At 47.9% G+C, this 15,826-nt stretch overlaps 1 protein-coding gene across 7 annotated transcripts in view; it reads left to right on the top strand.

Moving 5' to 3' along the window:
* Positions 1-9,765, top strand: part of CERS2 (ceramide synthase 2) — a 49,788-nt gene extending 40,023 nt beyond the window's left edge. For all 7 annotated transcript variants that reach the window (XM_085847534.1, XM_085847535.1, XM_085847539.1 and 4 more), the window contains one exon: positions 8,046-9,765. In XM_085847534.1, the coding sequence (XP_085703660.1) occupies positions 8,046-8,249 (204 nt within the window). In that variant the 3' untranslated portion in view covers positions 8,250-9,765. The remainder of the gene's footprint in view (positions 1-8,045) is intronic.
* The last annotated feature ends 6,061 nt before the right edge of the window (positions 9,766-15,826 follow it).

The following is a 15,826-nucleotide window of genomic DNA, read 5'->3' as shown; positions in this document are numbered from 1 at the left end:
GCGTTTGTGCTGCTCTGTGTCAGTTTCACGATGCAGGAACCAGCAGAAATCGCCCATCATGTTCGGGTTGTGCCGCCCTTGGTAACGCTTCTCCATGAGTGAAATCTCTTGGTGGAATCGCTTGCCGTGCTCGTCCGAGACTGCTCCCAAGTTGTCAGGGAAGACAGGTGCTGGTGTAGGAAATGGATTTTCAGGGACATCCTGGAGCCAAGTTTCCTGAAGGACTCCAGCAGCTGCTGCACTATTTCTTCATAGTTGTCCGCGCGCTCGTTCCCCAAGAAGTTGTCCGTCACAGCTTTGAAGCTCCTCCACGCTGCCAGCTCTTTGGGGTTTAGAGTTGTCGGAAAAGTTTCGTCCTTCATAATCTGTCGGATTTGCGGTCCAACAAAGACACCAGCCTTGATCTTGGCCTCCGACAAGGTGTTGCCAAACTTTTCCTTGAGGTAAAAACCCACGCCCATTCAGATCCATTGCCCGTACAAAACTTTTCATCAAGCCGAGCTTTATGTGGAGTGGTGGAAGGAAAACCTTGGCTGGGTCGACAAGGGCGACATGCTTCACGTTGTGTCGACCAGGTACATGCTCTTTTTGCTCTTCCCAATCTTTCTTCGTCCAGTGATTCTTGTCGTCTCTGCTATCCCAGAGACAAAGGAAGCACATGTATTTCGTGTAGCCTGACTGCAGCCCTAACAACAGCGCCACCACTTTCAAGTCTCCGCAGATGTGCCAGTTGAAGTCATTGTACTTGATGGAATCAAGCAGCTGCCGCATAGTCTCATAGGTCTCTGTCATGCCGAAAGCGTGAGCCAGTGGGACTGATGGTTTCTCGTTGCCATTGTGGAGCAAAACAGCCTTCAAGCTGTTCTTCCCAGAGTCGATGAAGAGGCGCCAGTCTGCAGGATCGTGATCACACCCAAGTTCTTTCAACAGACCGTTGATGTCACTGCAGAATGTCATCGTGTCTTCCATCTCAAAGAACTCAGCCATGTCTCTGTGACGTGCTCTGAACAAGGATATCTTGGTGTTAGGTTCAAGTAGTTTCCACTGCTGCAGCCTTGATCCAAGCAGCTCTGCCTTCGCCTTTGACAGCGAGAGATCTCTTACAAGATCATTTAAGTCTCCCTGGTTCAGAAGGTGTGATTCTTGAGTGTCGGGTTCAAAAGGTTCATCATCACCATCCTCTTCACCACTGCTTACAGCTATGTTCTGATCAGCTGGAGGTGTTGGAACGGGGTTCTCGTCATCATGAGGCACAGGTTTACGAGCAGAGACGCAGTCAGCGTACTTGATGTGACCTTTATTCTTCTTGTTGAAGCCGGCGATGCTTGTGCAGCAGAAATAACAATCATCATGATGATTCTGCGGCTCACGCCATATCATGGGCACCGCAAATGGCATGCTCGCGCGCTTGCCCACCAACCACTGAGTCAAGGTTGTGTGACAGCTTGTGCAGCAGATGTGTGGTGCCCAGCTCTGTTCTTGGTCCCCCACCTTACACCCGAAGTAGTGAAAGTAGGCGGCCTTCATTTTCACTGCTGTAGATATACTTCGCTGTTGATCTTTTTTGGTATACCGACCACAGACATAACAGAAGTTATCAGGATGATTGGTACAGGAACGCCTACTCATCTTTATCTGGAAGAAAGAAATATAACACAAGTTAACAACAATTGTACGAAATAGACATGTTAAAGACATATGTAAATTTCATTGAAATCCTGACTTCTAGGCAATGGGAATATTTCTGTTCCTGAAAATCCTGACGTGATACAGCAAAACGGTTATGATTTTTGAAATCAGCGTACCCAAATTAGTCTTAATCACTTTACACATCTCCAGTAAAAAAAAATTTTTTTAATTTGTTGTTCAGTGTAATAGCTAGAGAGATGTCTACTTTAACAAGTACGTGGTCAGATGAACCAATCAGAGCGGAGGAAGAACAGCAGAAATTTTCAGGGAAATTTGTCAAAATCAGATCCAGAAGAGATCGAGTACCGTTGGTTGAGATCCGGGTCGGGAAATTGACCGATTGAGTCAGTCCCAATGAGTCACAGAAGTCTTTTGCTGAAGTGCCATGACAGGTGAGAGAGGTACCCACACCTAGCCAACTGGTGTGATGACAATTGAAGTCACCACATATGAGGAAGAGAGAGTTTGGATGAGAAGATAGAAGTTGGTCCATGTTTTTGGATAGTGAGGTGTAAATGGAGTCATCACTGTTCGGTGGACGGTACAGTACACATATAAACATCAGGTGTGAATGGAGGGGAAGCCGTAGCCAGAGGTATTCCTGGGGATGTGGGGGAGTGAGGGCGGTACAAGGAGAGTGAGGAATAGAGTCTTTGGTGAAGAGAGCAACTCCTCCACCAGGACGAGGCTCAGGTCTGTCATACCGGAGGAGGGAGTAACAGGGAGAGATAGTAGGGAGTCAGAGACGTCTTGAGGGAGGAAAGTTTCTGTTGGGCAGATTATGTCTGGTTTCTCAGTGACAACCTGTATGGAAAGATGTCAGGTTTGAATGAAGGCTCTGGATATTTGAAGTCCACACTGTTAATGAAGAGGTGGTGGAGGAGGCTGGGTGCAGAGGAAGGGAGGGGAGGGGGAGGGTAGGACAAGGGAGGATGGGGGGAGGTAAGGAGAGTTGTTGAAAGAGTGTGGGGGATTGCAGAAGAGCTGGGGAGGGGCCGAATGAGGAGGATAAAAGGCTCTGTGGTGATGGGATGATGCACAGTGGGGATTAATAAGAGAGGGGGCAGAGGGTAGTTGAAGATTGGAGGAGGTGGAGTGATGAGATGGAAGGAGGAAACTTTGTGGATGTGAGGGGGGTGGCAACTTTGAGAAGGGGAGTGAGAGGGGAGATTGGATGGAGAAGGGTGTGGGGGGAGTTTTTGAGAAAGGTGAGAGGGAAGCTTGGAGGGGGAAGAGTGTGAAGGTTGCTTTGAGAGGGAGGGGGACGATGAGAACAGGCGTGGCCAAGGTGCAGGAGGGTGATGGGAGAGGTGGGGAGAGAGGAAGGATGAGACTTGGTCATGGTATCGTGAAGAAGGGAGTGGGCAGGGGGAGGTTCAATATTTGAGGGGTTTGGAAGAGGGGGAGGTGTGATTAGAGGAAAGAAGGAGCATGTTTGAGGTGTTGAGTGTACTGAATTATAGAGTGAGAAATCTGTTAGGTTAGAATGGAGCCCACAGATGTTAGAACACCACACACTTTGGGACAACAGAGGGTGTAGTTGGGAGGGGTATGAGTGTGGAGGGAAAAGTGGAGAAAATACGAACTGATGGTAATAAGGAGAAAATACAAATAATAGACGTATACATAGGTGGGAAGACGGGAAGGCCTCAGGGTAACCCGATATGACGAGACCGATGAAAACTCACCAAACAGCACAAATTTTGAAACAAAACCGAACTCGGAACACAGTGAACATGGAGGCAACAAAATACAGTCAAAACTCGACAAACAACGACCGGAAACTTATCTTTGAGAAAGTCGGCACAGCCCCCTGGAGCGAACCAACTGTCGCCTCCAAACCGGAACTGGAATGCCTCATCAAATAAAAACTTCTTAGCCACCTGGAGGACAAAGAACTTCTCATTGTCTGCCTGTATGGCTTTTGCCATTCTTGCTCTTATGGTGATTTGCTATTGTTAATTACTGATCATTTCAAGAGGGCATTGGATCTCAAGGGTGAAGCTCAATTCGTTGCTTTAGATGTCTCGAAGGTGTGGCACAAGGGTCTGCTCTGCAAGCTTCGGTCATACGGTGTATCTGGAGTGATGCATTCAATCTTTTTGGCTTTCCTTCCAAATCGCAAGATGAACGTGGTTCCTGAGGGTCAATCTTCTCCCACTCGCTCCATCAACTCTGGTGTTCCACAGGGCTCTGTCCTCGGTCCCGCTTTGTTCCTTGTGTCGACAGTTTTTCCACAATTTTCTGTAGCCATGTCTGCTAATGACCCCTCAATTTACTGTACATCTGCTGATTCATTCAACACCACTCGTAATGAGGTTGCAGTTTCACTGGACAATGATTTCGAGAATGTGTTGAAGTGGGGGCATGACTGGCTGGTAACCTTCAATGTAAAGAAAACTTAATTGTTGTCCATGTCTTGCTCTAGAAACAGGACTTTCTCTTCTGTGCGTATTGGGTCTTCAACCTTAACAGAATCATCAGAACTTCATCTTCCAGATGAAGGTGGTTCCTGAGGGTCAATCAACTTCAACTTCATCTAACAGAATCATCTGAACTTCAGGTTCCCAAAATGCATCGTTAACCTGGTAGGTGCGAAGATGGGTTGAACTCTTCAACCGCTTTCTCACAGTAGGTCAGTTGCCACTCTTAGTAGTTAGGGTGGCTGGCTTGGGATCTTAGGGTCTTCAGTCCGAGCCTCGTTGGCTGCTGAATTAACACCAGGTGGGGTTGACTCAGCCTGTCATCCTTTCGAGGTCAGCGAAATGAGTACCAGCTAAGCGTACTGGTGGAGGGGCACAGCATCAGCAGCATAGTCCCACCGCAACAAAATGATAGCTACCCGGCAGTTAAGCTGCCATATGCAAGAAGAAGAAGAAGAATAAGAAGCCGCCACTCTAAGTTTGTTCTCCAGATATTTTCATGGCAAATGTTCTGCTGGCCATTCTAACTTGGTTCCTCTTGTACGGGTGTTTGGACGTAGGACATGGGTTGTCATCTCTACACATCCATACACTGTAGCTGATCCAAAGTGTGGAACAAAATGCAATTATTTATTTTTCCTTCGTCCTGTCACGTGCTTCCCATTATCCTATGAGCTACACAGCGTTAAGAGAAATATCAATTCCTCCTTCTTACATCTTTGAAGTTTCATCCCAGGTCACCAGACTTTCTAGTTGAACTTTTCTAATTGAACTGTTTTAATTTTTTTATTCTTCGTCTTGCATTTAAGGTGGTTGCTCACCTTGGTGAGACTTGGTATTGCCACCACCTCTCTTGTGAATGTTTTCTGCACTTCTGTGGTTGTGTCTTTGATGGTTTCGTCTTCTTTTCCTCTTTTTATTCCATTATATTTGCTTTGCTTTAACTTTATCTAACTTTCCTGTAGCCTCTTACCTCGAGTGGCTTTATGCCTTGTTTAGGGCGATTTCCATTAAAAAAAAAAGTATAAAATCCCAGCTCTTGGTGGCATGGAGAGTGTTTGGAGTTGTGGCCGATCCTCCTCATTCCACTTGTGGAGTTTCACTGTTTTCCTTTAGTCCTCCTTTTCATAAACAAATTGTTTGTTTGTTTTTATTTTTAGAAGAAGGCACACGTACCTTTGGAGCTGTAGAGTCTGAATCCTATTATATTCATCGGCTCAAAACTGTCAGATTGTTACTTCACAGGCAGGGTATTACATCACAAGATGCACCATCCTTCGGATGGATGTTTAAGCCGGGTTGACCATGTAGGTCTCCAAAGCTAGCTGCAGACTGAGAATCCTCCATTGTTGCAAGTCATTCATTGAAAACTCATAACTACCTACGGACCGGTGCCTCAGCATCACGTCTCATGGAATCTGTGGATTCTAAATCTCTCAACATCATTGGTACCTCATGTGATGAGGCAGAAGCACAAGTTCTGTTGCTCTCACACAGCAGATCGGTTGGTGGTTTCTTTTTAACCGCCTCTCCTCTGGCCTCCCGGTTAGTTGACAACATTTAAAGCCACAAATCACGTTGATTTGGGAGGTCAAGCAAAGCATCGATTTCTTGCCTCCGTCACCAAAGGTGGACGGAGATTGTTTTCACCCCTGTCTGTTTATTTCTGTCTGTGAGCAGGATATGTCAAAACATTAAAGACCGATTCAGACGAAACTTGGTGGACATGTTGGGTAGGTGACAAGGACGAACTGATTCGATTTTGGTGAAGATCCAGGCACGAGGATATATTTTTTTTTTTTAAAGCAATTTTTCACCATTGAGAAATTGGGCCAGAAACGATATCCAGTGCTGGATCGCATGATATCTCAAAATGTTGTGGACGAGTTGTGAGAAAACGAGGTGGATGAGTTTGGTAGGTGACAAGAACAAGCTGATGAGATTTTGGTTAGAGTCCGGATGCAGATCCGGCCCATCGGTGGGATGGAAAACGTAAACTGCTCAGCATGGTGGAGGTATGTTCTCTACCGAGTGCTGTTCCAGTTATGATATTGTGAAGATCACGACGCACATTGCGAGGTTTTGTCAAAGCTTTAAAATCTTTGTTCATTGTACGATTTAAAAACTGTGATTTAAAACAGGAATTAATTTTTTTATTCATCTTCGTATTTGAATGAACATTTTAGTGTTTTATTGGCTTCATGTAATGTAGGTCTACGATTCCAAAATGTACTTTCATTTTGCTTTTCTGAGGCCAAATGCATGACCAACACTGTGAAGAGTTGGTCCCTCAGAAGGAGACAAAAGTTTCTCTTGTTATGTCTGCATGTCCCTGATTGGACATGTACATTGTAGTCCATCTTGAGCACATCGAGCATACTGATATGAGGTTTGAGATGGTGTCCCAGGTAATTATTTGATTTATTTTTCCTCGGTGGCACCAGATTCTGTTTTGTTTGATGTGGAACTATCCAATGAAGAGCTGAGGTTTTGGAAAAAGTTTCCATTGTTGATCTAAATGGAGAGCAGAGTTTATTTGAGGTCCATTGTTCCCTAACAGCTTGCACAACCTTTGTCATTCCAAGAATGTTTAACCACCTCTACCACTACAACCCCATGTCAGGCCTGCCTTCTCCCCACTGTCTGATACCTCGAGCATGCAGTTCACTTCGTAGTTTCTCGTTTGTGATTACTGAGTTAACGGAAATTAATTGTGAACCACCATCCTGTTACTGCATGCAACTGCAGTGCTCAAAAATGGAAGGATCTGTTCTTCATTAAAAAAAAAATCAAACCTTTTGTCCCTTCTGAAGTCTCACTAATGGTTCATTGGGGTTCCTGTATCCTCTTCCTCTCACGTATCACTCTCCGATCGATGTGCCTTAATTATTTCAGCATTTTACAGCACTAAGGAAAAGGATAATGGTACCGAAGTACAAGCCGTCTCAGCAGTAGGTTAACTGGATTCCAGTCTTGGTACCAGTGTTGTAAATAGTTATACTTGTAATGCATTTAACAAACTAGAAAAGCACTAGGAAGAGCACATACCTCTGCCACGTTATGCCTGATCCATGAGAACATACCAGGCCCAATATATTTTTGAAATATCATGCTATATATCGTTTTTGGCCATATCTCTCAATGGTGAAGAATCACTTTAAGGATTAAATAATTCTCATATCTGGATTCGGATCTTCACCAAAATCTAATCGGTTCATCCTTGTCACACACCAAACCTGTCCACTAAATCTTTGCAAGGTGGAAAAGTTTGTTTTGTATCCCATTGATGGGTTGGATCTGAATCAAAATCTAATCCACTTGTTCTTGTCACCCATTTAACTCGTCCACCTTGTTTTGTCATAACTCGTCCCAACTTTTTGAGCTACAATGATTATATATATCGTTTTTGGCCCTATCCATCAATTTTAGAAATTAGGCCTGTGTTAACCTTTTGACCTTGAAAATAATTGGTGGTTGAATTAACCTGATATGCAAATCCTGTTCAAATTTCAAGTCAATTGGATGAAAATTGAGGATTTTAGAAAACTTGGCCCAAATTGGCCTAGATGTAGACCTTTTTTGGTCGACCAGATTTTACGAAACTTCAATGCGGGACCGTCGCATGGTCGGTGACATTAAGCTCTGAAAATTTCACAACGATCGGTTGAGCAGTTTTGGCTGGAGGTGAGCGGGCAGACAGACAGAGGCGATCAACATACTTGTCAAAAAAATTTAAATTTGGAGAGAGAGAGAGAGAGACAGACAGACAGACCTCCTTCCACATTCTGTGGTGGAGGTAATTCACTTTGCTTTTATTTGAAAAACTCATCTTTTTTTCACTTGCATCAGCATATAACTCTCAATGATTGCCATGAGTTGTATGTCCTCTGTCGTGTGTCCTGTGTCATTGACGTGCAATTTATTTTCTCGCAGCTGGAGAAAGACGAGCGTAGCGACGCGGATGAGAGCGAAGGTCCTGAAGAGGAAGTCAACCACGAGCCTGGTGTTCACATTCCTGGAAGCTTGGCTTTCAATTCCAACCTGAGCAACGGTCATGTTGGAGACGCACAGCACAGGGGTTCATCACATACTGCCAACGGTTGCCAGTCACCCAAGATTCCTGATATTCCCCATTAGTGTGATGTGAGGGAATGTGAGATGGGAAGAAATTAGTGTAAATATTATTATTTGGATAGCTCATTTATCAGTCATCAATTGTAAGTTGGCTCATGCTTTAGGTTGGCTGTTTATAAAAGGCAGTTCTAGGTTTAGTATATCATGATGGGTTATAAAAAAAAACCCACCCTCAGCCCATTTTGATATCGCGCACCCCTGAGCAGGGCCTTATCTTGATATAATCGAAGCTTGCACACAGGCATCTTAAAGATATTGATGTGAATTGGTGGATGAGAGGGAAACTAATCGCCAAAGCCTTAAGATTATAGCAAGGTTAGGAGGGAGTTCAATCGTTGAAAAAGTTCTGAAATCTGTGGGAAATAAAAGGCAGTTTGAATGAACATGGTTTGAAAAGTCAGAAGCTGGTCATGTGGGTCCTCTGTGTCTGTCGTTTTGCATTTTCTACCTTTTCCCTAATCCTTGTGGTAAATACCTTTCGTCCAATGTTTCACCGGTAAGTCGTGTACTTGATGCTCAGGTAGAGCAGCAGGTAGAGAATGACACCCATCATGTTTCCTTCCTATTATATTCTACAACCTTCCCTCTTGTTACTGCACGACACACTCGTCTCCATTCCCTTTTCCTGTCTTCCTACGACACCCCGACCCACCCTCCTGTTCTCCCCTTTATCTGAGTTGCGATTTGATTTTCTCACTTTAATTTTGCCCCATCTCCCCCGCCTGCTCCCAAATCCCACATAATTATAAAATATTGACAGCTTCAAAGATGGTGACTCTTCCATCATACGTGGTAGGGCGCTGCAGCTCTGGAAGTTACGTACAAATTGCTACTTTCCAGTGTTTTCTCTGCCACAATCCCTGCTTACAACTACAGGGGTAACCCATGAAGGTCATGTCTCCTTTTTGGTACATGAACAGTGCCAAACTAGCCTATGCAAATATTGAATATTCCTCAAGTTCTCCATATGACTGCAATTCAAAACGTGGCTGTACAGAGAGGTCTTTCTTTTTATTCGAAACCGTTAAGATTGTTGCGGAAAGAAACGGACATTACTTTTGAAATAGGCCTCATGTGGTAGTGGGATGCAACCCACAACCGTATGCCATGACCTTGCCATGTCCAAACCGATAGTTTCTATGCAGCAGCCCCTCCGCCTGTTCCGTGTACGTCCATCCCAACAAAGGCCAAGATGGTTGTTGGATTGTGGATTGTTAAAACACCTTTACTCGACGTGTCGATTCCTATTCCTTGGGATCAAAAGTGAGACGGTTTCTTGCATCGGACCAAAAGGGGACGCATCTCACGGGCATCCGCCGCTCGTATAAATCGCAAACTGGAGGCAATATTGTGGATATTTTTTTGGATTGATCCTGTAAAATGTTTTGAGATTTGATTTTCCTCCATTGCATTTGCTTTTTGAAATCGGAGAGCACTATGGCTACTCGTATGTTGGTAATTTTGCAAATTTCTTTCTATGTACTTCCGTTGCTTGGGAAATAAAATTCACAAAATAGTACAGTTTGTCATTGTTGCTCTGAAAGATGATTTTTTTTTTAAATAGAATCGAATGAGTTTACACATCTGTGGTCAAATGTCAAAGATTTCAAGTTCAATTCATGAAGACGATTCCAAAAATTGTACTTACCAGACGTTATTCATTTGAACTTGCTTTGCCACACCCAAACAAACCACCACCCAGCAATGCTCAAGCATGGTCCAAGTCCCTTTGATGAAACTCTCCACATCCTGGATCTACTCCTTCACTAATGGGCTTACAGCTGTGTGAACGAGTGCAGAACCCAGGTGTGGCTCACAAATGCTCATCGTTTTTTTAGCTCAAGGTGGAGATCTCTCTTAAATAAATAAAATAAACTAAGTACCATCAAACTCCATTTTGAACCCAAATAAACCGGTTGAACACATTTGTTAATGTAAATGGTATAAGAGAGTATGAAGACACTTTACCATCCTAATAGTACTTTCTAATAAAAACCTATACTCTTTAATATATATATATATATATATATATATATATATATATATATATATATATATATATATATATATATATATATATATATTGTTACGGCTGTGGAAATTCGCAGAACACCATAAAGGTTCCTGAGATCAGTTATCCCGGTAAGTGAGTGTTCAGATAGATTTCCCCACCGTTGTTTAATTGGAATTTATTCATGTCACAGGGCTGTGATCCTTTGAGGTAGGTTTTTCTTTTTCTATCATTATTTTGAACCAACTACATCTCCACCACCATTACAACAACCAACATTGTTCCCCTTAACCACAACACCAACCACAACCACACCTGCCTCTCAACAACCACACCATCCTCACTACTCCGCCAGCAACAGTCAACATCTCCACGCCACAAACATCGCCTCACCTTCATCTCCGAAACGACGCCATCTTTGCACCAGCCGCGGCGAGTTCCCAGCGAACAGCGTCGCTGCAAACAGACGTGGGAAATTTCGTTGTGAGCGCAAGTCTGTTGATTTCTACCACGTCCGCTTTGTGTGGAAGCTTCGTCTCGGAGAATCGGATCCAGAGGGCCAGTGTTCTCTACCACGTCCGCTTTTCGCGCGGGGTCAAGGGTCAGAGAGCAAAGGCCAAATCTCGTCGCCATCCCTGCTCCCCCCCCCCCGTCCCTATATAGGGGCGAGCAGAACGGAGCTTCAAGGCAGTCTGGAGGGGTTGGAGAGCCGAGTGGAGCCCGAAGTCTGGAGAGAGTCAGTCGGAGAAAGCCAAGGAGCTGCATGGAGACCACAGCCGGGGAGAGCTTGCCAGCGTCAAGGCAGTCCGAGGTGATCGGACCTCGGCGCGGTTCGCGCATCGCTGAGGAACGGACGGGGTCTTGGAGCATTCGACTCTTATAGAGCATCAACTCTGACAGCACTAAAAGACCCGGCCGGGGCCCGGATCACCTCGCCGTCGCAAGGCCGCAATCAGGCGCGGCTGTCCTAGTGGCCGTGGGAAACGGACGTCACAACCTGCCCATCGTCGCAAGGCCGCAATCAGGCGCGGCTGTCCTGGTGACCGTGGGGAGCAGACGTCGCGACCTGCCCATCGTCTCACCACGAGGGTGCGGGTAAGCCACATCGGTCTCGCAAGCCCATTCGGTCAACCAAGGCTCACGTACTATAAAGGTCCACGGACCCTTTATAGTACGTACATATAGTACTTTATAGTACGTACGTACTTTATAGTACTATAAAGGACCCTGTCTGCCACTCTCGTCCATGAGAGTGGCCCTTTCCTTCCTTTTGAGGGAATCTTGTGGCGCCGTGTCCTGACAAGTAAAAACTGCCTAAGTGACTGTACATTTATTAATTATATTCGGTCGTAGTGCTTTTCCTTTGCATACGTCACGTGATTGTTTTTGTTTGCCTGCATGATTGACTGTATATGTGTACGTGTAAAATAAATGTGCTTTGTTTGAATGTATCCCGTTCGTAGCGTCCTCTTTCCCCTATTGAAAATGCCATCTTGCATCGCGGAATAAATAGTGGGGTTTCAAACACCCGTTAATTACAATCGGATCCGGGGAGCTCGGCGATAATACCCGCTCCGTTATCGCTGCAGAACGGAACGGACCGCTTGAGCGGTTCGTGTCCCAAGCCGACCTGCGTCGAGGTACGGCTGCCCGGTCGGCTCCCCACGCAGGTACTCAGGTATATCGAATTTGGCGAGTGACCCTATCTTGCGCGGGTAGACAATTGGCACGGCCGTGGTGGGGTTGAAGACCTACCCGTGACAGGGTTCCGGCGTTAGCTCTGGAAAGTCACGACTGAATTGCCCGTCCGGTGGGCGACGCGGTTGCGATTCGAGGTACGCGGACGATCGCACGCCGGCGGGCGCGAATTCGTAACACTGGTGTCCGGGAGTGAGATTCGAATCCACCCCGCCTCCAACTAAATTAACGGGAATCGGTTCAGGGGTGAGTGGAGCGACCCTCGATTCCCACCAAACCACGAGCATTAAAATTAATTCCGAGAAACAAGATGGCTTTTCAAGGTGAACGGGAGCAGGGGGCTTTCGATTTAGAGATGTTCGACTCCAAGGCCCAGGATGAAATCCCCGTGCAGGACAATCACATCATTAATGTGCAGGTTGAATTTCCCCCACAAACGGACCCAGAGTCCGAAATGGGCGCAGCGGAGGCGGCGGCCCCGGGTTTTGACACAAACTAATACGGGGGACGTGTAGGACGAGACACGTGGAGGTAACAACGACGGAAACATTAACGGTGACACAGAGGGAAAAATTAAAAGGGGTGACTGAGACGTGTGTAAAACACGTAGAGACGACGGAGATAATGGACGAGATAAAAGAAATAGCAGAGACACGGGAGATGGAAACGGTAGAGGAGAGACTGCACGCCAAAGACGGGGTGAAAGACGAGCACACACACACATGGAGTTAGTGGAGGACGAGGGGGCGAGCTGACACAATGTTTCGTGACCCGGTGCGAGCAGCTGGATAGCCTCCTTCAGGAACCAGGGGAGGGAATATGCCCCCTTGAGGCGGATCACGACCAGGCAGGGTCCGGTCGTGCCGAGCGAGGTTGAAGGGGCGAGTGCTGTGGACGAGTGCACACCGAGCTTGGGGGTTATGGAGGCCCCGGGACCCCTTATGGTAGCACTAATCCCCAGCGTGGTTGTCCCGGTGTGTGTGGTGTCGAGGTGTGTGTTCACGAGTGTGGCGAAATGCGTGCTGCAACGCGCACATGGCGTGGGTGCAAGGGTGTGTGTGAGAGCGGCTGCGTGTGTAAAAGAAACCCCGTGTTGGAAGGGACCACATGTGTGAGTAAAATGGTGTGCGAGGTTGCGAGTGAGCCGAAGTGCGTGCTTCCCAGCACGCCATGTGTGGATGAAGCACCGTGTGTGGAAGGAACAGCGTGTACGAGGGAAACAGCGTGTGTGGTTTCGAAATGTGTGAGTGAAACGGCGTGTGTGAGAGAGACAGCGTGTGTGAGAGAGACAGCGTGTGTGAGGTCGCTGTATGTGAGGGAGATGGCGGCTAGCATGCGGGAACATGCAACCGCATGTCCCGGTGAGGTGTGTGAGCCTCGTGGCATGAGGGAGTTTGTGCGCAAGATTGCAACGACGACGGTGCCTGACGGTGGACAAAGGCCGAGTAGCGGCCATAGATGCATTGGGAACCGTGCCGGGTTTGCACGGCAGTGCGAGGTTCGGGCCGTGCTTCGCACGAGACCACCACGTGCTCAGCTGTGGGAGTGAAACCCGGTCCGGAAACGCCCGTGGTGGATGTTGCCGATCCCGCGACGGACAAAAGCTCGGCTGGGAAATGGATTCAGAACGGATGGGTTCTCCAGGCGGGCGTGTGTGTGAAGCTCTACGTGGCCAGCGCGGTGTGTTCTGTTCGCAGAGCGCAGGTTACGGATAAGCAGAGCACATATGCTCGCGTGGGGAAACGCGAGGTTTGCTTTGAATGCGCAGGGTGACGTCATGGCTGCATGTTTGGTTGGAATCCGGCAGGAGGGTGAATCCCTGCCGGATGGTGCCGTCCAGGAGGGACGAGGTACAAGGTGCGCGAACAGCTGCCATGACGTCACGCAGAACCAGCACAGGTTGTGAGTTGCCGCGCTGGTGAGCGCATATATACAAAAAAAAAAGCAAGCCTCGCTTCGGGTGAACAGGATTCCCTGGGCAGGGGTGGAAGACCCTCTTGCCTCGGGCACAGGACACTAGTTCAGGGGAAGGGTTAGCTTAGCTCGACCGGCTCCATGGGGCAGGGGTAAGTCCTCATGGGGCCCATGGAATGGATTAGGTAGAGGGATGCAGTTTAGATTTAGGATGGAAGATGGGAAATAATATTTGGAGACAGTGACAGACTTTGGATGTGTAGAGGGGACATAGCTTAGCTACGTAGTGTTAAAAGGAACGTGCTGTAGTGTAAGGGACCACGTGGGAGCACAAGGTAGTTGGGGGATTTTGTCAGAAGAATGGCAGTGATCAGCGCTGTGTGAGAAGAGAATGGAAAGTGTACTTGGTGAGTGAGTGAGGCCAGCGAGCCTGTGGGTATGGAGTGAATGTGGAATGCATGGTGCGATGAGTGATTGGGGGGAGGAGTGATTCCCGCCCAAGGGACCCCGGGGTCAGAATAAAGTGAGATAGTGGATTAGTCAAATTGACAAAATGGAGGTCGTTTTGCTGTTGGTGGGAGTGTAGGCTCGAAACCCATTTGGAGAGGTGCAGGAGCCCTGTTGACGGGCTGTGAGCGTGGCTGCGAACGGTGAGTATCGCTGAGTGGGTACCCCGGGCACCGGGCTGGTAGGCCAAGGGCCCATGGGGGGCTGGGATAGCGTAGTGGGCACGGGTGACCCGCATGATGCGGGGCCTGGGGCGCCATATGCCACGGGGGCAGTGTACTGGGCACGGCCGACCCTCGGAAAGGGACCCAGGGCGCCAACACGCCACGTGGGCATCGAGGGGGAGTCGCCAGAGAGGGCACTCCCCAGTTTTAGGGAGCTGGTAGGCTCGGAGGCAGTACAGTGCCCAGGGATGCCATTATTGGAGACTCAGCAGAGGGTAGTTCCTGCCAAGGGAGCCACGCGTCCCAGCCATGAAACCGTGTGAGGGCACGGGAGGAAAATTGGAGGGCAAGGCCCAAATTTGTGAGGACACAAACAGAGGCGACGGGAATCTTGGTTGTTAGAACCGATAGTTTAAGCGAGAGGCGCTTGTTGAAAGCCCCGGGGTAGTTTAAGGTATAAATGTTAGGGTAGATTAGGAAGTGTACCCCTCCGCACCATCCATCCCTTCGCTCTCGTTGTGGGCTGCTGGACCCACCTTGGGTTAGTCGATCGCTGAGATCTGAGGAGATTCTGAGGCATAGATTGGGCCTCGACACAGGACGCTAGCTCTCCTTTATTCCCCTCCAGGAAGGGAACGTAGGGGTTGGGAGTAGGCTAAGACAGGATAGGTTAGCCAAACAAAGACTGTGAAGGGGGTTCGGAGACAAATTTATAGAAGGGAGATAAAAATAAAACAAAAAAAATAAGTTGGGGCTAAATTTGTTTTGTTTGCAAACTAAGGGAGTGGGTATGGACAGAGACAGGCAAAGGCGATAGGTTGGGAGGGAGACAGTAGGGTAGGTCCGAGGCCACCTTCCGAGTGACCAGCACCACCGCACTCCCTCCACCAATCTCCTTGAACAAGGCAAGGGGCCGGCCAACTTCAACTGCTGGCTGTTTGCTACAAGGCCTGTGCCGGTGGGGTCTTCTGCCGGCTGTTTTTACCGCAAGGCCTGTGCCAGCCACTTCGTCTGCCGGCTGTGTTTACTACGAGGCCTGCGCCGGCCACTTCATCTGCCGGCTGTGTTTACTACGAGGCCTGTGCCGGCCACTTCATCTGCCGGCTGTTTGCTACAACGGCCTTGTTTTGCCATGCCTTGCCACGTCTTGTCTGCCTGCGTTTGCCATGACCCCATGCCTGCTGCCCTTGTTTCATATTTGCCCCTGTTAATTGCCATGTGCGCCAGGATCATCGCGCGTGCTGCAGGGACTGCCCTGTGGACAGCCGCATCACGGGACCGCATTG

The sequence above is a fragment of the Eptatretus burgeri genome, chromosome 11, assembly GCF_056783735.1.
Source record: "Eptatretus burgeri isolate ZD-2024b chromosome 11, Ebu_testis_v1, whole genome shotgun sequence".
NCBI classification, from domain to species: Eukaryota; Metazoa; Chordata; class Myxini; order Myxiniformes; family Myxinidae; genus Eptatretus; species Eptatretus burgeri.
Note: the sequence above shows the minus strand (reverse complement) of the source record. Positions and strands in the feature narration are given on the sequence as shown.